General features: G+C 36.5%; 1 protein-coding gene across 6 annotated transcripts in view; it reads left to right on the forward strand.

Annotated features, from left to right (window-relative positions):
• Positions 1-27,654, forward strand: part of LOC123564077 (cadherin-23-like) — a 73,659-nt gene that overhangs the window by 19,463 nt on the left and 26,542 nt on the right. For all 6 annotated transcript variants that reach the window (XR_008369840.1, XR_008369841.1, XR_008369842.1 and 3 more), the window contains exons 6-29: positions 992-1,081; positions 3,740-3,820; positions 4,443-4,574; positions 7,340-7,459; positions 8,152-8,230; positions 8,510-8,628; positions 11,089-11,298; positions 11,568-11,729; positions 12,816-12,983; positions 13,272-13,336; positions 13,744-13,984; positions 15,027-15,272; positions 15,943-16,336; positions 16,514-16,647; positions 17,195-17,342; positions 17,706-17,912; positions 18,414-18,727; positions 20,752-21,321; positions 21,635-21,817; positions 22,253-22,487; positions 23,053-23,267; positions 23,557-23,664; positions 26,207-26,464; positions 26,840-26,928. Coding sequence is in view for 3 of the 6 variants with exons in the window: in XM_045357368.2 (XP_045213303.2) it covers positions 992-1,081; positions 3,740-3,820; positions 4,443-4,574; positions 7,340-7,459; positions 8,152-8,230; positions 8,510-8,628; positions 11,089-11,298; positions 11,568-11,729; positions 12,816-12,983; positions 13,272-13,336; positions 13,744-13,984; positions 15,027-15,272; positions 15,943-16,336; positions 16,514-16,647; positions 17,195-17,342; positions 17,706-17,912; positions 18,414-18,727; positions 20,752-21,321; positions 21,635-21,817; positions 22,253-22,487; positions 23,053-23,267; positions 23,557-23,664; positions 26,207-26,464; positions 26,840-26,928 (4,568 nt within the window). In the remaining 3 variants the exon portion in view is untranslated. The remainder of the gene's footprint in view (positions 1-991; positions 1,082-3,739; positions 3,821-4,442; positions 4,575-7,339; positions 7,460-8,151; positions 8,231-8,509; positions 8,629-11,088; positions 11,299-11,567; positions 11,730-12,815; positions 12,984-13,271; positions 13,337-13,743; positions 13,985-15,026; positions 15,273-15,942; positions 16,337-16,513; positions 16,648-17,194; positions 17,343-17,705; positions 17,913-18,413; positions 18,728-20,751; positions 21,322-21,634; positions 21,818-22,252; positions 22,488-23,052; positions 23,268-23,556; positions 23,665-26,206; positions 26,465-26,839; positions 26,929-27,654) is intronic.

Here is a 27,654-nt window from a genome sequence, read left to right on the forward strand (position 1 = left end):
TAGTCAAAAGGGTGTTCACTGAAAATTTATCGACTGACTAGCGAACAGTGTAGATCCTGATCAGCCTGCACAGATGTGCAGGCTGATCTTGGTCTGCACTGGTCGCAAAGGCAAAACCACTTGCCACCAGCAGGCTAAGGGTTAAGGTGTTTCTGTTTACTGATCAGCTTGTCTCTCAAAGGGACATGCTACTATATGTCCATTGCAGTGTGAAATTTTTTTTTTTCAAAACAGTAATATCTGAAAATATCAAAACTTCTGAATCAGTATCATTTAAGTCTGTAAATATAGCTGTGTGACAAACACTTTATTTCGTGTACTTTATCAGTATTTTTTTGTAAAAAACTGCTTTGGTGTTTAGGTGATTAACATGTCTTTAGGTATTTGTCGAACACAATTCTTGCTACTTTTTATTTACTGTTACATACAAAGTACTTTATTTACCTATTTAAGAACCTTTTTATATGCCCATTTTGGAAAAACGGGAGGTATTATGTGATGGCATGTGCGTCTGTCTGCCCATGAGAAATAGTGTCCAGAGCATAACTTTATAACCAATAAAGATATTGACTTTAAACTTGGCATATAGGTAGATTGGAATGAGACCATTTGCAGAGCCACCGGCTTTTTAGGTTAAAGGTCAAGGTCACAAATTGAGCTGAAAGGTGAAAACTATTCATCCTATTTTGTGTCCCAGAGCATGACTAAATACTATGCAAAGTATTGACTTCAAATTTGGCATGTAGCTAGGTAGTGATAAGATAATGTGCAGAGAACATGACCCTGGTCTGTAGGCTTAAGGTCAAGGTCACAAATTGAACTCAAAGGTCAGATCTGTCCATCATCTTTAGTGTTCGGAGCTTAACTTATTAATTAACCATTTAAGATATTATTTTGCCGGTTTCTTAGTTTATACGATGACAACACATAATACAGTGTAGCCAAGCATTGTACTCTTAAAAATAAAAAGTGATTGTATATATTTTTTCAGATTGTACAAGAAATCACTCTGTATATAAGGGATGTGAATGATGAGAAGCCAATCTTTCGTGAGACCAGATATGAGAAAGATGTTTTAGAAGTAAGTTGGTTGAATTCTTGTTTGTCTTATAATCCAAAGGTCTTTTTATTAATCAAGTAATTTCATATTAGCTTTGTTATTTGTCCAAGGGTTGTTTTATTGGCTGCAGGCTCACAGACCAATATGACAGCCCAAGAACAAATAATTAGGCCAATTTGAAAGCGCTTGATTAATAACAGTTTTATTATCATACCTCCAGATACACAATACATGGATGCTATATTGGAGTCATGTATGTCCCTTGGTCCGTCCATCTACAATTCTTGTTTGCTCGGAAGATCTTTATAAAACTTGCATCAGTTATTATCCTCATAGAGGCAAAAAGCAGAGTACAAAACCTATGCCACTAGGTCCAAGGTCAAGGTCACACTTGGAGGTCAATGGTCAAATAAGTTAATTTCATGTCCATTCATTGTCTAAACGCTTGGAAAATTTTCATTAAAGTACCATCAAGACAATATGCAAAGCACATCCCAGGTCACTAGTTCCAAAGTCAAGGTCAGACTTTGAGGTCAACAGTCAAATAGCTTGACTTCGTGTCTGCTCCATATTTCTAAATCAGTAGGAAGATTTTCATAAAATTAGCATTAATTGTTTCATTAAGACAAGATGCAGAGTGCACAACCGTGATGCAAGGTCAAGGTTACAGTCAAAGATCAAACAATCCAAATTTATGTCTGTTCCATATCTTCTTCACCACTGGAAGGATTATCATAAAACTAGCATCAGGTATATCCAATAACATCAAGATTACATGCTGAGTGCACAACACAGGTTACTAGGTTCAATGTCAAGTTCAAAGCTTATGATCACATCCTTTTACTTTCCCTGTATAAAAGCAGCATCACCTGTAGTGATAGCTCTAGTTCATGTTTCGAATATTGACGAGAACCCCATAAAAATCTTCAGTTTCCAAATAGGGTGGTTACGCCAATACGTGTCAAATTATTATGACCCCCTTCAAAGAAGGAGGGGTATATTGTTTTGCAAATGTCGGTTGGTTGGTCGGTCAGTCTATATGTTGGTCGGCATGTAGACCAATCAGTTTCCAGATGATAATTCAAGAATGCTATGGCCTAGGGTCATGAAAGTTGATAAAGAGGTTTGTCATGACCAGTAGATGACCCCTATTGATTTTGAGGTCAGTAGTTCAAAGGTCAAGGTCACAGTGACCAAGAATAGTTAAATAGTTCAATGACCCTATTGATTTTGTGGTGAGTAGGTCAAAGATCAAGGTCACAGTGACCCTGAACAGTTAAAAGGTTTCCAGAAGAACGCTTGGGCCTAGGATCATGAAAGTTGATAGGGAGGTTGTTCATGACCAGCAGATGACACCTATTGATTTTTAGATCAGTAGGTCAAAGGTCAAGGTCAAAGTGACCCGCAACAGTTAAACGGTTTACGGATGATTGCTTGAGAATGCTTGGGCCTAGGGTCATGAAAGTTGAGAGAGAGGTTGGACATTGACAGCAGATGACCCTTATTGATTTCGAGGTAAGTAGTCAAATGTCAAGTCACAGTAACCCGGAACATTCAAGCCATTCCTGGACGATAACTTGAGAATGCTTGGGTCTAGGATCACGCAACTTAATAGGAAGGTTGATCTTGACCAGCAGATGACCTTTGTTGATTTTGAGGTCAGTACGTCAAATGTTGAGGTCACACTGACCCAGAACAGTAGAACTTTTTTTGCCATATGATATAACTAGAGAATTCTTTGGGTTAAGATAACATTTAATATGGAGTTCTCGTACGAGTGGTAAATGACCCATAATTATTGATTTGAGGTCTCGTACATCAAATGTCCAGTGCACAGTAACCAAATAATTTCTGTTCCTTGTTTTGTTACTGAATGCATCAAGGGGGGCATTTTGTGCTTTACGAGCTCATGTTTTAGAATTATTAGTTAAATTTTCGAAAGCATCAAGTAGTCACAGATATGGTTGTATATAGATAATATTATGTATGATTAATTTTGAGAAATATTTGATGTCTCAATATAATCGGCAATAATGGAAACTTACTACTGTATATTTATTTTCTCTGTTGAACAGTTGAGCTGTGATAGAAACTATTTTAATTGCCATTTCTTTGAAGGCAGTAGGTAGCAAGACATGAAATTGTATGATTTTAAGGTCAAGGTTACAGCAATAGATGCATAAAAGTAACCAAGATACCAGTTTTAACATTCAGTATGTAGTGAACATGTGGCAGTAACTACACAGTAGAATTTAATTGCATACGTAGTGTCAAAACTTGGTATCTCGAATTCCAAGAGATTGAGCATTTCACTTAGATAACCGAAATGAGCCGTGCCATGAGAAAACCAACATAGTGGCTTTGTGACCAGCATGGATCCAGACCAGCCTGCGCATCCGCGCAGTCTGGTCAGGATCCTTGCTGTTCACTAACAGTATCTTATAGGCTTTGAAAGCGAACAGCATGGATCCTGACCAGACTGCGCGGGTGTGCAGGCTGGTCTGGATCCATGCTGGTCGCAAAGCCACTATGTTGGTTTTCTCATGGCACGGCTCAAATGATATTTTGTGCATGTGTTTTGGGGACAGGACTTGAAAGTGTCTTCGAGATACCCAGATTTTTAGTTAAGCAAGTTAGAGATGTGGAGGTTAAACTGTATTTTGTACTTTTTCATTTCAGAATGCTGCCAGTGACTTCTTAGTGGTAACTGTAAAGGCAGATGACCCTGACACTGGGGAAGTTATTAAATACTCTATGGAGGTAGGTTTATAGTAATGGAATGTTGAAGGAAAGACGCGACTGCCTTGTAACTGTACACAAATTTCTGACATCACATCTCGAGTAATGATGTGATTTCTAATGAAAATCTAGATGTCTTAATGATTTTTGACATTTCAGCAATGACACAATAGCTTAACTTAACCATTACCTCAACAGTGGTGTTTTTTTTTTCTTTAATTATAGCCTAGACTAGCCACTAGACTGATAATAAAGTGGACATAGGACAATAGTCTGGCTCAGTTCAGCACATTGATTTGTAGCAATGTTAAAAAATATAATTGAGTCATGCCATGAGAAAACCAACATAGTGGCTTTGCGACCAGCATGGATCCAGACCAGCCTGCGTATCCGCGCAGTCTGGTCAGGATCCATGCTGTTTGCTAATGGTTTCTCTAATTGCAATAGGTTTTGAAAGTGAACAGCATGGATCCTGACCAGACTGCACAGATGCATATCCACTATGTCGGTTTTCTCATGGCATGGCTCATATTATCATTGTCAAGGAGATAGTCTTATAATAACCCATCTGACAGACATTTTATCCGGAACCTAGAATACAAGATACAAACTGTATTTACCATGCACTGTTTCTTCATTTCAGCCTGTTGGTCAAGCCATATCTGATGATTATAAAAATGCATTTAAAATAGATCAGACTTCCGGAGAAGTTACTGTCAATCGTAAACTGGATGCTAACATACACAATTACTATGAGTACACTTTAATTGCAAGTGTAAGTATACACAATACATTCGGAAAATATCTCAGCCCATACACCAAATTTCAGTCCATGTTTCATATGGTTCAATTAAATCAAACCTTGTAAAGGGATGTATGCTTTTACCACTTTTGTGTGTACGACATCCATCTGGATTTTCTTGGTTTCTCAGTAATCCCCACCATACTTGGAAAAAAGGGTGGAGAGGCACCAAGCAGTTATTACCACCAAAGGTGGAGAGTCGCCATTTTCAACCTCGATTGTGGAGTTGACTACACTGGGACCTCTTTATAACGCTGTTGATGGGGTCCAAGTTCAAGACCACGGATCTAACGGGGTTAAATTTATAAACCCGGGTCTGCCATATATGCAATACCCAACCTACCCATAATGACATTAGATGTATTTGAATGCTGCATGTTTTATGAGAAATTCTATGCATATAAATGGAACATTTATTTACTGTAATATGCTACTGGAGAATATGAAAAAAAAAAATTATAACACTGTGTCAGCTTCCCATTTTGTCGTAATTCTAAAAGAAAGTTGAAATAGTGTATCCCGGAAATAAACATGTAAACTATGTGAGAAGCGTGCGGTCATGAAAATTACAAATTGCAATTGCAATAACATAGTGGAAGAGGTTTTCACACACATTGATAAATAAAAATATTAGAAGAGAAAAAACACAGACAGTTATAAAAAAAAAAGATTTTTTATTCACTCCAATTTTCATGTCATCTGCATAATTGGTGCAAACTTAAACGTTTTGATAGTTGACTGTTCAATGTTACGTGCTTGCTATGCCAACAATCTAATTTTGACATGGTTCTGGTTACCTAATTGACACATGCCTACATGTATTAAGTTTAACAAGGGCGTTACGCAAACAAGTAAGCTGGCAGATGATTATAGATTTATGTCACAGTTGTCATGGCAAAGGTGTTAGGTACACAGGTAGTTTTAACTCTGTTTATGATCAAAATAAATTATGTTCTTGAGCGCGGATTTGTTTTTTCTGGTCTTGGAAAATTGGAGAGCCAAGAGCATACAGTGTTATACCGAATACCCCGGTATATTGAATAGCATTATAAAGGGTTTTGAGTATATAAAGAAACATGAAAGTGGGATAATTGTAATGTATTCTGTTGCTGGTATTTACCAGATACCTAAATGATGTTTTGTTTTATCTCCATTATTGTAAACATTATCTGAACAATAGAACACATACTTAATTGATGGCAAGTCTCTTAATAATGCTCCTCTTTCTTATCAGACAAAAACTTTAAAGAAACTCTATTTGGACCATCATAAAGACCTATATATATGTGTGAACCATAAGTTTTAGATATAATAACTTAATTTCAGGTAGAAAATGTCTGAGTGATAATATTTTTATCAAACTTAAGGAAAGTTACTCTCACGGTAGTTGATATTCCATGTATTGCAATTGAGTGACATATTTTTATGATGTCTATCTTGATGAGTTGTAAATTTCTCTGAATTTTTAGCTCACCTGAGCACAAAGTGCTCAGGGTGAGGTATTGTGATCACTCACCGTCCGGCGTCCGTCCGTCCGTCGTCCGTCCGTCCTTCCGTCCGTCCGTCGTCCGTCCGTCCGTCCACACTTTCCTTTAAACAATATCTCCTACTAAACCAACAAGCCAATTTTGATGAAACTTCACAGGGTTGTTCCTTGGATGGTCTTCTTTAAAAATTGTTCAAAGAATTGAATTCCATACAGAATTCTGGTTGCCATGGCAACCAAAAGTAAAAACTTTAAAAATCTTCTTCTCAAAAACCAGAAGCCCTAGAGCTTAGATATTTGGTGTGAAGCATTGCCTAGTGGACCTCTACCAAGTTTGTTCAAATCATGACCCCAGGGTCAAAATTGACCCCGCCCCGGGGGTCACTTGATTTTACATAGGAAAATCTTAAAAAATCTTCTTCTCAAAAACCAGAAGCCCTAGAGCTTAGATATTTGACTTGTAGCATTGCCTAGTGGACCTCTACTAAAATTGTTCAAATCATGACCCCGGGGTCAAAATTGACCTCGCCCCAGGGGTCACTTGATTTTACATAGGAAAATCTTCAAAAAATTTCTAAAAATAAACCAGAAGGCTTAGAGCTTAGATATTTGACATGTAGCATTGCCTAGTGGACCTCTACAAAATTTGTTCAAATCATGACCCCCGGGTCAAAGTTGACCCACCCCAGGGGTCACTTGATTTTACATAGGAAAATCTTCAAAAATTTTCTAAAAATAAACCAAAAGGCCTAGGTCTTAGATATTTGACATGGAGCATTGCCTAGTAGACTTCTACAAAATTTATTCAAATCATGACCCCCGGGGTCAAATTGACCCCGCCCCATGGGATTACTTGATTGTACATAGAAAAATCTTCAAAATAAACCAGAAGGCCTAGAGCTTAGATATTTCATATGTAGCATTGCCTAGTGGACCTCTACAAAATTTGTTCAAATCATGACCCCCGGTGTTAAAATTGACCCCACCCCAGGGGTCACTTGATTTTACATAGGAAAATCTTCAAAAAATTTCTAAAAATAAACCAGAAGGCTTAGATCTTAGATATTTGACATGTAGCATTGCCTAGTAGACTTCTACAAAAGTTGTTCAAATCATTACCTCCGGGGTCAAATTGACCCCACCCCATGGGGTTATTTGTTTAGCTTTAGCAAAGAATTTTTTTCAAGAAAGCAATTAAACTCAGGTGAGCGATATAGGGCCATCATGGCCCTCTTGTTTTCTCTGGCTACAGGATGTTGGTAATAAAACTGGCCAGTCTGTATTGCTAATCAAAGTTGTAGATGTCCAGGATAAGCCACCATACTTTACCAACTTGCCGTACAGTACCTCCATATTTGAAAATGCCACAGCGGTAAGCAGCATTTGGTAGCAATCTTATTGTTTATATTTCAAGATGTCCCTGGTTAAATACTATACTACACCTTGTCCATAATCTCTATATTTGAAAACGTTAAGAGGTAACTACCTTTATCATGGGCTTGCTATCATGTAGTTAAGGATGTCCATTGTAAGCCACCATAACATACCATTCAGTATATGTAAAAATACAGTTGTATTTGTGTACTAAGCATGGATATTATTTGAAGCATACACTTTTTGGATCTAAGTGATTCTAGAGGAACATTTTGCTCACTTCATTAACAGATGATATGATTGGTAAACAATAGAGCTACTTGTATTTTGAAAATTTACAAAGAAGTTCGAATTGGAACAGATGAGTTGGGAACTTTTCATGTTCCTTATAGGGAATCTGTGCTTAACTTGAATGGAGGTCAAATTTATTTAAAATGAATTTAACATTGATATGCTTTCCTGACCAGTATTTCAGTCTTGATAACAATATATTTTACTTAATGCCATGATATATTGCTTGATGCCATGGTATATAACTTGATGCCATATATCACTTGATGACATGGTGTGTTATAATGTTATGATATATTACTAGATGGCTTGATGTATTATTCCTGTTATGATATGTTACAATATGCCATAATACAATATGAGATGCCAAATATCAGTTGATTCCATGATATATTACAGAGTACCCAAGTTGTCCAGGTAACAGCTCTGGACGGGGACAAGGGAGCTTCAAACACAGTCTCGTACAGCTTTGTAGGTGGTAAGTTGTCAAACTTGTCATACTCTTGTTACTTCATTGCAATACATATATTAATATAGAGATTTTATAATAGAGAAAAAGAAGAAAGTCGGCACCAAGGGCATTGTTTGTTTTAGAGGGATTTCCAGTTTTCAGAGGTTCCAGTTTGGAGAGTTTCCACTGTATTGCCATATATTTTTAATGTTCTCTACATAAATGGTTGTATTAAATAATGTAATCTGCATTCATTAGCTTATTAGTAGTTTTAACAGTTAAAGAATGAGTTGACTTTTGTTACAGGCCAGACTACAAACTTTGATATAGACAGTACCTCTGGTTGGATAACTGTGAAGTCATCTTTAGATCGTGATGCTCCTGATGTCAGACAAAGTGGAGGGGTTTATGCCATCTATGTAAAGGTATCATCACCATATTTTTATGTGTTCACCCAAATCCAGACCGCTTTCACACCCCAACCCCCAAGCCTACACCTCATGTCACTACAGAAAACAGGGAGACATTGTGTTCATTTGCAGACTGTATAAGTACTATAGATTGGGAAATATTCTTGAGGATTTTATAATTTTGCTAATTTTGCGATCACAGGAACCCACAAATTTAAAATGGATGAATATCTATAGGTAGTGGACCCGTAATGATGTTAGGGCAATTTTCATGTGATTACTTATTTTTTTTAGGCAATTCGATACTCTTTAGATGTAAAGTAACTTAATGTGCCTGTTACTTTCCATGAAAACTGGAAAATTCTGAAACCGCATTCAATTGTTATTACATGTCCATTGCCTTAGAAGCATTATCTTCAGTAGTATAAAAAACAAGAGGGCCATAATGGCCCTATATTGCTCACCTGTTATCATTGCACGGACAAGAAGGTCAAAAAATCATAATCAAGATCATTTAAAAGAATTATGAGAAAATATAGTTGAAATTTTCTTAAAGTTACTTCAAATAAAATTATTTTCAAATCAGGCCAGTAGTTTCATACAAGAAGTTTTTTGTATAGCCATATGGGAAAATGAGCCTCTCCCCCAGGCGGCCACTTTTTCAATGAATCAAAATTATTTGAAGGAATTGTGTAGGGGGTCGCCCAAGAAACATTTGTGTAAAATTATTTTGAAAACGATGCAAGTTTGGTTAAAATCCGGTTCAAGAAAGGAACCGAGATCTTATGGTGACACAAGTTTTGTGCAAGTTTGATTAAATTCAAATCATAAAAGAAGCTGCTATTGTGCAGACAAGGTCAAAATAGCTAATTCTGGCCCTATCAGGGGCCATAACTCTGGAACCCATAATGGAATCTGGCCAGTTCAAATAAGGAACAAAGATCTTGTGGTGATACAAGTTTTGTGCAAGTTTGATTAAAATCAAATCATAAATGAAGCTGCTATTGTGCAGACAAGGTCAAAATAGCTAATTTTGGCCCTTTCAGGGGCCATAACTCTGGAACCCATTATGGGATCTGGCCGGTTCAAGAAAGGAACTGAGATCTTATGGTGACACACGTTATGTGCAAGTTTGACTAAATTCAAATCATAAATGAAGCTGCTATTTTGCAGACAGGGTCAAAATAGCTAATTCTGGCCCTTTCAGGGGCCATAACTCTGGAACCCATAATGGAATCTGGCCAGTTCACAAAAGGAACCAAGATCTTGTGGTGATACAAGTTGTGTGCAAGTCTGGTAAAAATTAGGGCTGGGACAATTTCAAAATTTTGAAACCGGTTAATCTTTTGTATGAAATCGAATCGAACCGGTTAATCGGCCGCCATATTTAAAAAGCTATTTTCTTTCCTGACGACCATATGAGGGTACTTCCAGCGGCTGACTTCAGTAGGAACTTACGGACTTTATCGTTTGCAAGCAGTGTGCATTTTGGTGTATTTCACTTTAGATATATCATGACAGGCAAATCTGAGACTTCTGTATTGATTATGTTCAAGTTGATGTAGTTTAGCAGAAATATACTGCGGGTCTGTGTGCTGGTCAAAGAAATGTATAAAGATAAGGTACCATTCGTGATGTTTGTTGTTTGAGAGCGATTAGCGGTTTTGCAAAATTGAAACCGGTTCCACTTAGTAATCGAATCGATCCGATTAACTGAGTAATCGTCCCAGTCCTAGTAAAAATCAAATCATAAATAAAGTTGCTATTGTGCAGACAAGGTCAAAATAGCTAATTCTGGCCCTTTCAGGGGCCATAACTCTGGAACCCATTATGATATCTGGCCAGTTCAAGAAAGGAACCAAGATCTTATGGTGATATAAGTTGTGTGCAAGTTTGGTTAAAATAAAATCTTAAATGAAACCAGTATCATGCAGACAAGAAATTGTTGACGCAGGCACAGATGCCAAAAATAGCAAATTCTGGCCCTTTAAGGGGCAATAACTCTAGAACCCATGATTGGATCTGGCCGGTTTCCAAAAGGAACCAAGATATCATGCCAATACAAGTTTTGTACAAGTTTGATCAAAATTGCTTGCAAAATGTGGTCTCTTATCGTGTTGAGCTAAAAACTATGGAGTACAGATTTTTAAAATTGTGAATAAACTTGACTCCAGTTTAAATGTATAGCAGGCCATGCACAACAACATCAAAGTGGTGTTTGATAAACAGAATATTCTATGCACTTGTAATGACAGTATTTTATAGCTTAATTTAATGGTAACCTGATTTTTAAAAGAATCAGAAATCGTTGACCTTGTTCATTTTGCAGAGTAAGTGTCATGTGAGCATCTCTTACCCTTGCCTGATTGTTACATTAATTTTACATGAAACTGTCTGATTATTACATTGATTTACATGAAATTCATAGAATGAAGATAAATGATTTTGCAGTATTGATCAACTATTTTGTTGTAGGCTCGGGAAAATGATAACACACAAGCTGAGGATCAGATCACAGCAACCACTCTAGTGACAATAACGGTAAAGGACGTGAATGACAACAAGCCAAAGTTCAACTCACAGAAATATGAGGCATTTATCCTAGAAAATATGCAGGAGGGTGTACCAATTACCTTCAGTGGGCCAGATTCTATTAGTTTCATGAATGTCAGTGACATTGATCAGGTAAATTTTGGTATTTCAGATCCTTTTGTGTTTTTGGAAAAAAACTGTCTGATGTTTTACCTTCCATTTTGCTATGCAGAGTCATATGAATTTGTCTAAGTGCAAAATTGGCATATTTGGAACTGGACTTGTGTTGAATTTTCGCTTAATTTACTCAGGTAACTTTTTGTGAAACACTTGCAAAAAAACGTTTTTGTCATGACAGTCTCAAAAAGTTTACCACAGTTACAAAGTAATTCCAATTCAAAAATGTGAGATATTTATTTCAGGGTCTATTCAGCCATTTCCAGTTGTCTTTAGAGAAGAACGGTCAGCCTTATAACGACTTTGCACCCTTACCTAGTGAGGTGTTTGTTGAATCCTCTGTCCTTATACGTGTACAGAACAGCACAGCCCTCGATTATGAAAAAATCACAGATGTTACTTTCCAGGTAAGATTCATCATTTAACAAATAATGAAGGTCTTTTAGTGGTTTGTTGTCATATTTATCATGATGCAGGTGGGAAGATAGCGTTAGCCCCATTGGTTAAATATCTAAGCATCTGAATGACAAACCATGGTATATTAGACAATAAGCTGCAAGGACACTCTTAATTTTTCATTTTTACATGTTCATTGAAATATGACAAAATTTTTAAGTTGGGTTTCATTTACTAGAGAAGTAATGAACCATGTGGTAATTGACGTCATAATGTTCTCTTTTCAGTCAACAGTTGTTTATAACAGAAAATACATAGCTTGACGTTCTTCTGTGTTAAATGGCAATCAAATCATACAATGTTAGAATAAGGGTTGTGACACAGAGGAGTAGTTTTTATACTTCAATATTACATGTAGTCTTTTTGGTGCAAGTATAATAATACTTACTTGCATTTTAGAATGCTTAATTTAATCAATACAATGCCCTTATGAAGGAATATTTCCACTGTGGAATTATCAGATGACAGTAATTCATTAGCAGGTTCTGTTATTCAAGTTCTTTGATCCTGCACAATGACACAATCCCCTGGTTAAAGGAATTTCATTCAGAAATGAAACTTGCAAGCTGTAAATGCTAAATTCAGATGTATTTGGCATCAGTCATCTTTGGTAACCAGTCCATTTAGCCCAATAGAGAGAGCGCCGGTCTACAGACTGTTGGGTCGTGAGTAAATCCTTGGGTGGGCCGTATGTTCTCCATGATGATTTGATAAAAGACATTGTGTTGGAAATCATTGGGTCCTGCGCCTCTTATTTATGTGGGGAAATTGGCAGTTACTTGCAGGTTTGTATTGGTACAGAATCCAGTAACACTGGTTAGGTTATCTGCCCATTGTTGCATAACTGAAATACTGTTGAAAAACAGTGTTAAACCCAAAACAAACAAACCAAAAATTGTTGAAATTACAAGATCTTTAGCTGAACTGGGTTGTTGCCAAAAGATTCACCAAATACCTCTTGACAGAGTCTGTTGGAAGATGGTTTTGAAATAGTGTTGAATATACAACACTCAGAATCTTTTTATTTACGTACCTAGATTGTTGCCAGAGAGATTGGAACAAAAGAATTATGGTCAAGTACAGCAGATATAACAGTAAATATTCAGGACATGAATGATAACTCACCAGTATTTCAACCAGAGACGCTCCCGACGCTCACCATGCTGGAAAATGCTACAGTCGGAACAGAGCTTACAATCCTCACAGTAAGTTACTGTTTCTGTGTCTATATCTAGATAGTAATAACACTGTAATCTTTCAGTGATTTTTTGGCAATTTTATTTTATATTTTCATGAAATCCATCAAAGTTAGCCCTCCATGAATATCGATAATTTCTCAGTAGGTAATTGAAAAAGCAAATTTCAGATTTTCCAATACATATACATGTATTACAAAAAATGCGCAGATGTGCAGGCTGGTCTAGATCCATGCTGACCGCAAAGCCACTATGTTGGTTTTCTCATGACACGGCTCATTTTGTTCTGTTTTTCAGGCTACTGATGCAGATAGGGGAAATTTTGGTAAAATTACATACCATATAAGAGGCAGTAACCAAATGTAAGTAAATTTTTTAATACTGAAATGTGTATGTTGTACAGAGAATTTGTTGATTCAGAAAGGTTGATTCTTAAAGAATTTGAAAAAAAAAAATCTGTTTTTAAGGGAGGTATTCACTCGTCAGAAGTGACATTGTCAAAGTTTAACTGTATTTTGAAAGTGCAATATGGGCTTAATTCTTTTCCATTATTTTTTCTCAGTCTAAAATTCAAAATTTGAAAAACAAAATTTCTGGTTTGTCTTGCCTATCTGCTTTAATATTCATTTCAGTGAAACTTTTAGTGAGTATTGCTCATGTTATTGAACTAAACTGCATCTTAAGGTTACGGCAATAGGAACTTCTTGCCTGGAAATCTTATTCTTTTAACAAGGAAACAAGTGTTTATTTCTCTTTTGTCATTTTACAGATTTCAGATTGATGAGACAACAGGAAGGATAACACTTGCAGCAAGTTTAGATCGTGAAAAAGTTGACAATTACTTCCTGACAGCTGAGGCGAGAGACGGGGGTGGACTTACAACATTTATCAACCTGGATATAAAGGTGCTTGATGTGAACGATAAAAACCCTGTGTTCAGACGAGAAGAACAGTTTGTTACTGTTAGAGAGGATAGCCTACAGTTCCTTAGAGGCAATCTTGTTGTTGAGGTAACATAAATGATAGCTTCATTTGTCTTCATATAGTTTGCTCATCTGTACTCCCTGTGTCATCTTAAATAGTAAAATTTCATTTGGACTCCAGTCTGAAATCTCCAGCATGTGATTGGTTGATTTTGAATTCAGATTTGAAATTGACCAATCACAATGCAGCATTCTTAGACTGGTCTTCAAACACAGTTTTATAACCTTTTTCCCAGGTGTTACATTACCATGATGAAGATATATTGTTCAGTATTAGTGACACAGTAATGGAAATGCAAATAATCATATGTAAGTTATTGGCATGTCAGTGTCAGAAATGTATCTGTTTCAAATACCAGATAAATCGCTCTAGTTCTCATACTTCTTCCTCCTCACTAGCATGAAAAATATCTAAAGTTTAAAGGTACATCATCACTAACAACTTTCTTTGGAAATTGTAAATTACCTTAATTAAGCTGTGGCCTTAAGCCTTGAGTATTTTGGGTGAACTTAAGTAAGAGTGTCAAAAGATAATAGTACATTTTAGCAGAGGAACATAAAATACTATGTAATTTGGTTGGTCAGTCCCCTTCAAAGCTGTAAAAATCCCATTCAGTTTGTTCTCATTTTGAAATCCACAGATTTATATACCCACACAATAGCCATTTTGGCCAAAACAACAAACTTTCATGCTATTAAAATTGAATGATTTCATAATATGTCAAGCAGTAATTTCACTTCTAATACAAGAAAGGGGCCCCCGTGGCCGAGTTGTTAAGGTGCTGACTTCAAATCACTTGCCCTTCACCGATGTAGATGTGAGCCTCTTTTGGGGCGTTGAATTCTTCGTGTGAGGAAGCCATCCAGCTAGCTTACAGAACGTCGGTGGTTCTACCAAGGAGCCTGCTCGTGATGAAATTATGCACAGAGGGGCACCTGGGGTCTTCCTCCACTGTCAAAGCTGGAAAGTCCCATATGACCTATATTTATGTCAGTGCGACGTTAAACCCAACAAAATAAATAAATTATATGATCTTAAAGAATTCAAGAAACATTTTTCTGTCGCCAGGCAACAGATGATGATGAACCAAACACACCCAACAGTGAGATAATGTATAGAATAACCAAGGCTTCAGCTGGTTTAAAAAACAAGTTCTTTGTGAACCAGACCTCAGGGTTAATCACTATGGTGGAAAAGATAGACTATGAGGCCCTACCAGCTAGCCTCAATGGTAGAGTCCTTCTTGAGGTGGAGGCGTATGACCTCGGGATTCCAAGTCTTTCTACCACCGTCAATGTCACTGTGGAAATAGAGGTACATGCCTTGAATTAATCTTCTTACATGTTAACATGGTTTGAGAATGTGACTGATTTTAACTAAAAAAATTATTTTACAATGCACTGAAACAGGAAAATAACTTTAGAAGAGAGCACCAAAACACATTATTTCATTGAAAACAAACCGAAAACAACTGGTCTTTAAACTAAATATTTTAGTGTTTCTTGATACTTTCTGAGAGTTTTTAAGCATGAAAGAATAAATTTGGGAATCATTAACACATTCATATTCCTTATAACTCAAATTTAGATGAGATTATGGTCTGAAAAGCTCTCAGTTATGTCTAGTGCTTTCGCCAGATACTTGCAGGAAAGAAAACATATGGGCCGTGCCATGGGAAAACCAACATAGTGGCTTTGCGACCAGCATGGATCTAGACCAGCCTTTGCATCCATGCAGTCTGGTCAGGATCCATGCTGTTCGCTAACAGTTTCTATAATTGCAATATGTATTGATAGCGAACAGCATGGAGCCTGACCAGACTGCGCGGATGCGCAGGCTGGTCTAGATCCATGCTGGTCGCAAAGCCACTATGTTGGTTTTCCCATGGCACGGCTCATATGTTAACGATTTACTGTTCAAATAATACATTTCTATTTCATAGTGACTAAAACTTTTGTTTTCAGTTTATTTGTAATAATTTTAGGATGTGAATGACAATGCACCAGTTTTCAGTCCAAAAACATACACTGCCAGCGTTCCAGAGAGTGCTACTGCAGGCGTAAGTGTGGTAAAGGTGTCTGCCACTGATGCTGACAGCAGCAAACCAAATAACCAGTTCCTGTATAGAATCGACAGCGGAGCAGGCGACAAGTTCCGCATTGACTTCCAGACAGGTGATATAGTTATAGAGGTTGGAGCAAAACTTGATCGAGAGACGAAGGACAATTACATCTTAAATGTGTCGGCGACAGATCGTGGTGCGGTACCAATGACGGGCCTCTGTATTGTAAATATCACAGTTCTAGATGTGAACGATGAGCCTCCAGTGTTTACTCCATCAACTATATCCACATCTATCAATGAAAATTCTTCTCCAGGTAAGGCTGTAATATTTAATTTGTTACCTTCAATCTAATGATGTCTCATATTCCATTATCTAAGGTTATCTGATGAGAAATATGGTAGAAGAATGTACAGAAATGTTGCTAACTTTGTACTAAGAATCAAGGCTGTTATTTGATAAAAATGATAAAGAGCATGTCTGTCTGTTCCAGGTGACCAAGTTGTTTGTACAACAGCGACTGATCCAGACAGCACCCACACACTACAGTACAGTATTGTACCTAGCTCAATACAAGGATCAGATGAGAATGGTAAAGCGGTCAATGTTACCACTACAGGAGTACAGGTAAGACAGAGTTAGTAGGTCATCCTGAACTAAAAGTTTCATTCTTCAAATTTCTTTTTTACAGTCTCTAGTTGAACACCCTGTCAGAGACATTTTAAAGAGATTTACAGTCTATAGACTTGCATTGTAATAATCTATAAGTTAATGGCTAATTTGGTGATGATAAGTAGTTTCAACTGGAAATCAGTCTTATAGTTCTAGTAAAATTATCAGTCACAACTGGGACTGGAAAAAATGTTTTGTGAAAACAAGGCTGGAATCACTCCTTGAGATAGTAATGCTTGTTACTTGAAAACTCAAAATGGAAATCCTACGTTCAAGCCTGGCTTTTATTCTTGCCATATCTCAGAATTTAAAAAAAATAGGACTCATTTTTCGTGAGGAGGAAAGTTCAGAGTGATTCAGTCAACATTTAAGGACATACAAGCTAAAATGAAACTGTGTAAAACAAAAACAAAATGGAAATTGGACTTTTGTTGGAAAGTGGTACACAGAACAAGTATACAAAATTCCTTTCATAATATTTTATTATTTTCTCACGTTACAGAATTATTTCACAATCAACAAAGACACCGGATGTATTACTGTGCAAAATCAGCCTGACAGGGAAACAGCAGAAACAGTTGTGTTTAATGCAATGGTTAGAGATATTCTGGCTTTAACAGGGCCGGGAACCAAAGAACAAACTGCTATAGGTAGTCTTCCATTTTATGTTTAAAGAAAAAAGAATTAAGGAAATACCTGTCGTCAGTTTTTTGCAATATGTATAGAGAAGTTAAGATACGGTTTTTAACTAGGTTTTCAAAATAACACTGGTTATTAGATTAATGAATGTCCGTGGGTGGGCGGGCAGGCAGTGTCAACTTTTGGTTTCCTCTCAGTAACTTGTGTTGGGATTGACTTTTTGCAGTGAAACTTAGTGTATAGGTACCTTGCATAGAAGTGGCGTTTTGAAATGCATATGAGGTCACTAGGGTCAGCTTTGCAAATCTTAGTATGCAGAGTATAAAAATGAGTACATTTATTATTGAGTTAACATATTGTGTTTACTTTTCCAGCAAGTATTACGATGACATTGTTAGACTACAATGACAACTCACCAGAGTTCTTACCAAATGCCTCATACAATTTGAAGATCTCCGAGGGTCTAGAGCCACAGTCTGAGGTTCTCAGATTTGAGACTCGGGACAAAGACAAGAACCAGCAGATCTCGTACCAGATGGACAAAGACCCAAACAACAACTTTATAGTAACAGAAAACTCTGGTAATGATTGATTTCTTGAATATGTTATGTTTTGAACCTTTTTTTTTTTCATTAGTAAAAAATACTGTAAATTACTGATTTAAAGGTATACTCATTGCACCTTGTTTGTCTTGCAGATCCTTAGCTATATTTTTTTACCTTGTTTTGCATATAGTTTTGTATCAACAAGAGCACATGTTACTTTTAACAGCGAAAGTACTTTGTATTTCAGATTGAATTGAAAGTTTGAATTTTTCTTCCCTTGGTATCTTGAAATTGTCAACAAATCCATCTTACATGTATTTAGTTTGAACATGGTTGCCTTGGAAAGAGAAATATCAGAAATAACGACAAATCCTTAGCCCTTAACAGTTTCCACCATGAGATGTAATGTTTTCCTTTTTAAGATTACATAGTGGAAGCCTGCCTAATGTATCTTTATTTTTGTCTTAAACAAAACTAATGGGCAATTATTAGTCTTTCTTAAAAAACAGGCTGTAAATATTACTGTTTTTTTTTCAGGTATTTTAAGACTGAACAAGGCTCTAGACAGAGAGGAAACTGACATCTTGGAGGTTACAGTGCTAGCTATGGACGATGTTGATCCCAAACGAACATCTACAGCCACTGTCCTTATCCACGTACAAGACATCAATGATAACACGCCAGAATTTACCCCATACAATCTCAGTTACAAAGTGAAAGAGGATGCTGAAGTTGGTCAACCCATTGTTACAATCTCTGCTTCCGACAAAGATTTAGGAGAGTATGGAAAAGTTGTCTATAGTTTTGATGTCAGCAATGATGATGATAAACTGAAAATCAATAGACTAACTGTAAGTTTTTTATATATCGTATTGTTCAATTTTCTATAAAATTTCATGAAGCCATTCAAGATTTGTTGTATGCATCACCTTATGTGTTTCAATGAAGTTTAATGAGGACATTCCAAAAATTATTGTATGCAGGAGTTTGATAGCATGAAAATTTTGTTTTACCGTATTTTGGTGTGTATAGGTCGCACTTTTTCTACCCATTTTGCTGCCTGAAAAAGTTCCTGCGACCTATACGACAGAACATTGCCAGCAGTTTTTTTTTCGGGCCAATTTTCTGACCATAGCTCTCGCAAAATTACGTGCATCTGTTACGAACGAACAAAATGGATAAAAAATATCAATATCGGCGGCTTTTCAGCCAATAGCGGTTACTTTCAATAAAATATATCGTAAATAACCCATACAGACTATTAAAATTACGAATGACTTTAATTCAAAGATGTTTTTGCAGTCTGAATTACGTTTGTTTCTACTTTCGTTTTACTGGACGCCATTGACATGTACTCCGGGTTGGATAAAATCCGGACAGATCCGTCCTCCATTCCAAACATTGTTTATACTAATTCTTAGCGTAATAAAAAATTTGAAAGATAATTTTTTACTTTTGATTTTTAAATAAAAGAAAAAAATCCAAACAGAGATATTTTGTTAATCTTTTTACTCAGAATCAAAAGAACGTGGTTAATTACATGACACGGAAAGGTGTTATAATTGCTGTGCAAACAATTCACACTTAAACTTGCATGATAACAGAATGTAAACGCAAACCGTCTGCTGCCAATTAGTGTCAAAAAGCCGCTTTTCTTTGATGTAGTCTGTTACCGATACTACTGTTGGTACGAAACGGTTGGGAACGAAAATAACACTATCCGATTTCCACCAATCAGGTTCTGATAATAATTCAGTCCGCGGCATCAATATTGCCGCCGCCATAACTTTTTTGCCGGTAAATATTAAATATTGCTGGGGAAAAAATCCGAAATTTAACTGCGACTAATATGCTGGAAGTTAAATTTTCCGACCATTTCCAGAGCAAAAATTAGATGCGGACTATACATTACCGCGACCTATACACACCAAAATACGGTAAATAATAAGGATTGGTTGAGTTAGAGGAGAATTCATCATTAAAGGTTATATATTACTAAGTTAAAACCATTTTAGTATTAAACTTAGGTTTCCTATCAATAACTTTGTTTTTGGTTGACATATTGAAATGAAACTTGGCATGTAGGTTATTTATAGTGAGACCAAGATTAAGTTTGCACTTAGGTTCAGTGGAGTCAAGGTCACTGTCATTTAAAATGGAAAAAAATATTTCCACTTAGTAACTTTGGTTTGGGTTGATGTATTGTAATTTGGATTTCATACAAAGTCAGTGTGGTCAAGTCGAAAGTTAGAATAACTTTATATTTATCTGTGTACTTTAGAGTTTAGGTCAGTTGTAACTTTTATGGTTTTGGCCAGATTTGTAGTGGTTCAAATTTTGGTCCTGACTATACCTCTTTTTCAAATAAAATGTCATTTAGATGCAAAAGTGTCGGGTCACATTTACGAAAAAAAGAAAAAGAAAATTATTGCCGTCAAAAAGGTCTTTTCCAGTTTATAAGTTTAGTTAGGATTGACTTTCTGTCACAAAACTTGGTATATATAGCAAGCATATAGAAAGAATTGGCTTTAGATTTTATTTTGGGTCACTTTTTGTATAAATAGACATAAACAGAAAAAATGTTTCCACATGCCTTTAGTTTGGAATGACCTGTTGTCTCAGGACTTGCTTCATAGATAGCTTTTATCGATACAAAACTTTGGGTTGTATTTCGGTTACTCAGGTCAAGATCTAGTAAAATAGAAAAACAGTTTCCACAAACAATGTAAACCTTGTTTAGTTGCATTGCTGCATTTCTTGCACATATGTTTAAATTGTTTTAAACTTTGCCTGAAACAGTACATTTTCTGAAAAGTTTAATGTAGGCCTATATTGTTTCTGTGACAGTAGTCACTTTTCTTTGCTTATTTTACAGGGAATAATATCAGTGGCTAAGAAACTAGACAGAGAAACCCGTAGTTCATATACTTTATATGTGACAGCAGTAGATAACCCAGATAATCCGAACAACCAGAGAACCAATCAGACAAAAGCAATCACTATAGAGGTGGAAGATGTTAATGATAATGATCCTGAATTTACAAACATTGATGAAAACACACGTGCTTCAGTTCTGGAGAATGCCTGGGACCCAAACAAAGAAGGGCCGGCTGTCTTCTCGGTGTCAGCAGAAGACAAGGATGTCGGAGAAAATGCTAGGCTGGTTTACACAATTTCTGCCAATGAGACTGTATCTTCTCTCTTCACTATTGAAACTGTGTCACGGACTATTGGAGGAGTGCCAAAATATTTCGGAGATATCCGAGTGGCGAGCAACCTTTTAGGAAATGTTGGTGACTTACACTTGAATGTTACAGTTACTGATCAAGGAGTGCCACCAAGGTCAGCACAGACTGGATTGATTATTGTTGTTGAAGACGTGAATCTACATCAGCCTGTCTTCACAAGTCCCACAGGGCCGAGGGCAGAAATCAATACTAACGAGGTGAGAATGATTTTTGATGCGTTTGTTAACCTACAAATTACACCACCCACTGCTTGGTAACCTACAAATTACTGCTACCACTGTTGTAAAAAAAAATAAATTACATTTGTTTCTTGAAAAAATCTTGTCAGTATTAAAATGTCTCAAATGAAATACAGAAATCCATTCTGATGACAAACTGGTAAACATTAATTTGCTGATTTACGTGTAGAATAGAAATCTATTTATATACATATATTTTCCTACTGAAAGTACTGTAACATGGCACTGATATGACATGAACTTATCTCGGGGTTAATTTTGTTCTTTTTAGAAAAATCCAGTGGGATCTATAGTGTTCCAGATTGAGGCTACGGATGAGGACCATGGTCGCAACAGTAAGATAACATACGAAATACAAGAGGAGAATGACTGGGAAGTGTTTAGTATACACCCGGAAACCGGCTTACTCACTAATAAAGTCATATTGGATAGAGAGACCAAAGAAAGATACGAGGTATGCAGTTGGATAGGAGAATTTCATTTTATTTTGTTTGTTTTATATACAGACACTTTTGTTGGATGGGTATGAAAGTTAGAAAAGCCAGATTGTGTAAATCAGTAGGGAAAACATACAATAGATGGTTACTTTTCAAGAGCCTAGTGAGGAAAATATTCTCTTAAATGTGGTTATTTTCCAGTTAAGTTAGGTATGACAGTTTCCAGCAAGTGTTTCAAATCATCATGTGTTATTTTGTATGTTTTTTGTCAGTATTTTATGTAACTACTGTTTTATCACTAATTCAGGGCCTTGAAGATTTAAATGTATTCCAAAGTGCTGCTGCATCCAATCTAAGAAGTTCATAATCATTCCATTTTCATACAGGAATCTGTATGTCTGTAGACATAACAAAGTTTACTGAAATTAACATTCTTTTTATTTTCTTCACAGATTAAGATCAAGGCAGAAGATAATGGAGTTCCGAACCCACTTCACAGTACACTAACGTTGATCATCATGGTGCTTGACATAGATGACAATGTCCCAGAATTCACTGTTCCACGGAATAAACCATACAAGATACAGATCGAGGAGGAACGTGTGCACGATCAGACCACGACTGGACTAAACATTGCAGTTGATAAAGATTCTGGGGACAATGCCATCATCTGTTACTATATCATTGGTATGTACTTTTATGTTGTGCACTTCTAATTATAATTTTAAAGCATACTGCAAAATTGTGCAAAGCACATTTCAAAATTTAATGCTGAAAAATAAGTTATTAGTATAAATTCCATGTATCGTCATTTCACTAGCTTGTAAAAATAGTCTCATCAGTTCAATAATTGTTCTTTTATTTTCAATAAATACTGGTATGCATTTTCTATGGCAGCTAGATTAATACCTCATCAATCTATGTGCATAAAAAATTAAAACCAATATAAGGCTAGTACATGTAGTGATATGTTTTCATTATTTACCAAAAACAGGATAAAAGTAAAATAATATTAGTTGTTCTACTATGATAAATGACATGACCAGTATCTGGCATTAGTTAGTAGGCTTGTGTGAAAAAATTTGAAGGTTGGCTTAAGTTTTTCTTACAGATTTTTTCAAGCACTCACTAACATAACCAGCTTGAAGTTCATTACGCCCAAAATATTAAGAATAATATGAAAATGTACTAAAATCTGACTGCTTTTTGTTCAAAGATGTTAAGTGGTTACAGATGATTTTCTTTTGTATAGGTGGCAACAAAGAAGTTAGCAGTCATTTCCAGCTAGATCAGAAGGGCAACTTAACCTTGACAAAGTCGTTTGACCGTGAAAACTTGACAGTACCTTACATCAATATGATCGTCATGGCAACACCTTCGTGTTATGCTGACATTGCTATAGATACTAGCCTAACCTCTTTTCCACCAAGTGGCTATGCTGGCAATCTCTCACTCCTTTGGGTGCAGGTACGTCTTCAAATTGTTACCGTCTATGGCAACAAGGCAATGCCCTGCACATTTCTTCTGAAGTAGTGTCTTCTTAAGATATGTCTAGTAATATATGGAGTCAGTTTAATGAACTCTGTTTATCTCTTTCTTTTTTTTTTTTTACTTTTCTCACAGAAACTGACTGAAATACACAAGGATGTTATAAATTGCTAAGTTTTTAATTAGGATGCATGCTCAAATAATGTTTAGCAAATTACGTCATTTCAAGTCATGCAGGTGCAGTAACTATTTGTTTATATTTCGATAGGTTGAGATACAAGACATCAATGACAATCCACCAAAGTTCAAGCAGTCAGTGCTCACACTAGGTGTCACCAGGGATACTGGCTTTGGCATGTCCATTACCAATCTTCAGGTAAATTTGCATCATGGAATACTGCCAGTAATACTTGTGAGAGATGTGAGGCATTATGAAAAGATACAGTTGAACCTGCCCTTAGAGGCCACCTGTATTAAGCAGTGAGAGGTGTGAGGCTGTATGAAAAGATACAGTTGAACCTACCCTTAGAGGTCACCTATATTAAGCAACCATTTGCCTCAAGCATCAAGTTGCTTTCATCGTAAACTGACATTTTATTAGTCCCCTACTGGTTGAAAACCAGTTTCGGGGACTTTAGGAATGCACTTTTCCGTCATTCCGTCCGTCCGCAATTTCGTGTCCGGTCCATAACTCTGTCATCCATGAAGGGATTTTTATATTACTTGGCACAAATGTTCCCCATGATGAGACGACGTGTCATGCGCAAAACCCGGACCCCTAGCTCAAAGTTCAAGGTTACAATTGGAGGTCAAAGGTCAACAGGACTTTTTTCCTGTCCAGTCCACAACTCTCCCATCGTTGAAGGGATTTTAGTATTACTTGGCACAAATGTTCCCCATGATGAGATGATGTGTCATGCGCAAATCCCGGACCCCTAGCTCAAAGGTCAAGGTCACAATTGGAGGTCAAAGGTCAACAGGGCTTTTTTCCTGTCCGGTCCATAACTCTGTCATCCATGAAGAGATTTTAATATTACTTGGCACAAATGTTCCCCATGAGGAGACGACGTGTCATGCGCAAAACCTGGACCCCTAGCTTAAAGGTCAAGGTCACAATTGGAGGTCAAATGTCAACAAGGCTTTTTTCCTGTCTGGTCCATAACTCTCCCATCTATGAAGGGATTTTAATATTACTTGGCACAAATGTACCTCATAATAAGACGATGTGTCATGCACAACTTTCAGACCCCTAGCTCAAAGGTCAAGGTCACACTTAGCAGTCAAATGTTAACATAGCATGAACAGGGTCTGTTTCGTGTCTGGTCCATAACTCTGACATTCATTAAGGGATTTTAATATCACTTAGCACAAATGTTCCCCATGATGAGACGACATGTCATGCGCAAATCCCGGACCCCTAGCTCAAAGGTCAAGGTCACAATTGGGGGTCAAAGGTCAACAAGGTTTTTTTCCTGTCCCTTCCATAACTCTGCCATCCATGAAGGGATTTTAATATTACTTGGCACAAATGTTCCCCATGATGAGACAACATGTCATGCGCAAAGCCCAGACCCTTAGCTCAAAGGTCAAGGTCACAATTGGAGGTCAAAGGTCAATAAGGTTTTTTCCCTGTCCGATCCAGAACTCTGTCATCCATCAAGGGATTACAATATTACTTGGCATAAATGTTTCCGATGATGAGACGACGTGTCATGCGCAACACCCAGTACCCTAGCTTAAAGGTCAAGGTCACACTTTGAGATCAAAGGTCAAGAGGATTTTTTTCCTGTCCGGTCTATAACTTTGTCATGCAAAGCAGGATTTAGATATCCGTTGGCACAAATATTCCCCTGGATGAGACAACATGTCATGCGCAAGAACCAGGTCCCTAGGTCTAAGGTCAAGGTCATATTTAGAGGTGAAAGGTCAAATTCAAGAATGACTTTGTACGGAACATTTCTTCTTCATGCATGGAGGGATTTTGATGTAACTTGGACCAAATGTTCACCACCATGAGGCACCCTTGTTTTTAGAATTACGTCCCTTTGTTTTACTATAAATAGATTTTATTGTAACTTTTTTATTACTGGCGGTAGAGAAAAATCGAGACCACTTTTCTGTGGTACAGCATGCATGTTACATCCAATTTTTAGGTGTATTTTGACCTATCTCTACCTGGTAAAGAGTTTCTTGTGGACTTATATTATATAGATTTTTTTTTTTTTTTTTTTTTTTTTTTTTTTTTTTAACGATTAATTTCCCTTTGTTGTTACTATAAATAACTTACATGATAACATTTTTATAATCAGCCAAAAAAATTCAATATGAAAACAACTGTGGGTTTTTATATATGCACATTTTAATCCAAGTGTGTTGTTATAATATATTGTATATGTAGTACAATATTGTTTATACATCATTGACAGATATCAGTTCATTATGTTATACTGCAGTAGAGAAAATTAGGTGCCTTCTAGTAGGGGACTTTGTATTGCATGGCAATACTTCATTCACTTGTTTCTTTTTGACCTGCCTTAAGTGGCCATCTGCTCTAAGCAGCCATATTTTTTAACTCGTCTGACAGGCGGATTAATACCGCTTTGATTGTAGATAGAATTTTACAATGTGCACACCATCTTTGTGGTTTATATCATTGTTTAAGTTACTGAGAACTTTTTCAGCAAGATCATTTGTTGTCATTGGCAATGGCCTTGACCTATTTTCATATCAGTAAATGATTTCAGTGGACTACAGACCCAGCGTTTGATTTAAAAAATATACAAAGTTTATTTCATGGATAATGTGTAATGTTTACATAGTGTGACTTTTTGAATTGTGCCATGGTTACCTTGGTTTGGAGAAAATTGTAACACTGTATCAAATATGAACACATGATAATATTTCCCATGGTGCCTCAGGATCTGGTGACAGACGAAGATGCTACAATGAAGGTAGACTTTGCTGCCGTTTGTACCGAGCACCATCTACAGAACAAGAAGCTTGAGTGTACATCGGGACAGAACCCGAAATCTCAACCATTCCTTGTGTTTAAGAATGGTACCGTAGCAACAAACACGTACTTCCAAGCTAACATGTACGGCTACTACCTCATACATATCCAGGCCAAGGAGAACGTCACCGGTGGAGAGCCATTCATAGCTAATGCAACACTTCGGGTAATTTCCGTTTTATTTTTCAGTTTTTTACTTTGCTATATAACCTTGGTAAAATTTCATTCTTTGTATGTTGCTCTTGTACATATTCATTCATTTTCATGCATCTGTTTCTTGTAGTCATAAAGCTGTAACTGGTACTAGCACTAATGATATACACATCTTATCTGTGGTTTGCAAAATCACAAAATCATAGGTGACTCCCTATCCTCCTATAATAAGTACGGGGTAAATTAGTTCTTTACAGTTACACATATTTGCGCCAACAAATTGTTAACAAGCACAGCATGCAGAAAAAAAACAGTAATTATTCTCGTGTATCCGAACAAGTTATTGTTACCAATATAACATTTATTTTTTCTTGTAATTTATTAATAGATATCGCTGATCAATGATGACCAGCGTGTGAAGGTTGTCTTCAGAAACACGCCAGATATTGTCCGAAGTTTCCAGGTGGCATTTACACAGTATGTAAACTTACTTATTTTCAAGATACTTTTTTTTTAATTTTCTTATATCTATTAAATGATATGATAATTATGTCAATAAACATTGACTTTTTACAAAAGTTACCAGTCTATTGTTTGTGCTATATATCCAGTCTATAATCAACATCTACTTGGCTAATCAGTCAAAAATTGAAAAATAAAACTGAAAATTTTCTTTAATGTTATGTAATGAAATGTCTATTGAATGGTTTGCAGGACAAGAGTCAGATCTATTGGCTCTTTTTCCTCTTGACATTGGGCAATAGTTTTGACTATTGACCAGCATTTTGACTATTGACTGGCAAGCCATTCAATAAGTGTATACCGTAGATACCCATGTATAATGCGCAGTTTTTTGACCCCCGGGACCACCCCCGAATCGTGGGTGCACATAATACACAGGCATCCCCAATTCCTGTATCTTCGTGCCTTCCTATATCTTCGTGCCTCTGTCATTTACACGCGCTGCTAGTTGATGCAAAAGTTATGACGTCATTAAATTGTGTAAACATAATAAGCACATGGTATTTCATAAACAAAGAAGGCAAAATGCATAAAAAAAACATGTAGTTTGCCTTTAATCCACATTAATTAAATATCTATCATTGACAATTTGTAGCTGCTAACAAAGAAACCAAGTACAATGCAATATTTTAAAAATATCCAAATTTTCATTTCCAAAACTTCTGACAGTTTCATTCCAAG

The sequence above is a fragment of the Mercenaria mercenaria genome, chromosome 2 (assembly GCF_021730395.1).
Source record: "Mercenaria mercenaria strain notata chromosome 2, MADL_Memer_1, whole genome shotgun sequence".
Taxonomy (NCBI): domain Eukaryota; kingdom Metazoa; phylum Mollusca; class Bivalvia; order Venerida; family Veneridae; genus Mercenaria; species Mercenaria mercenaria.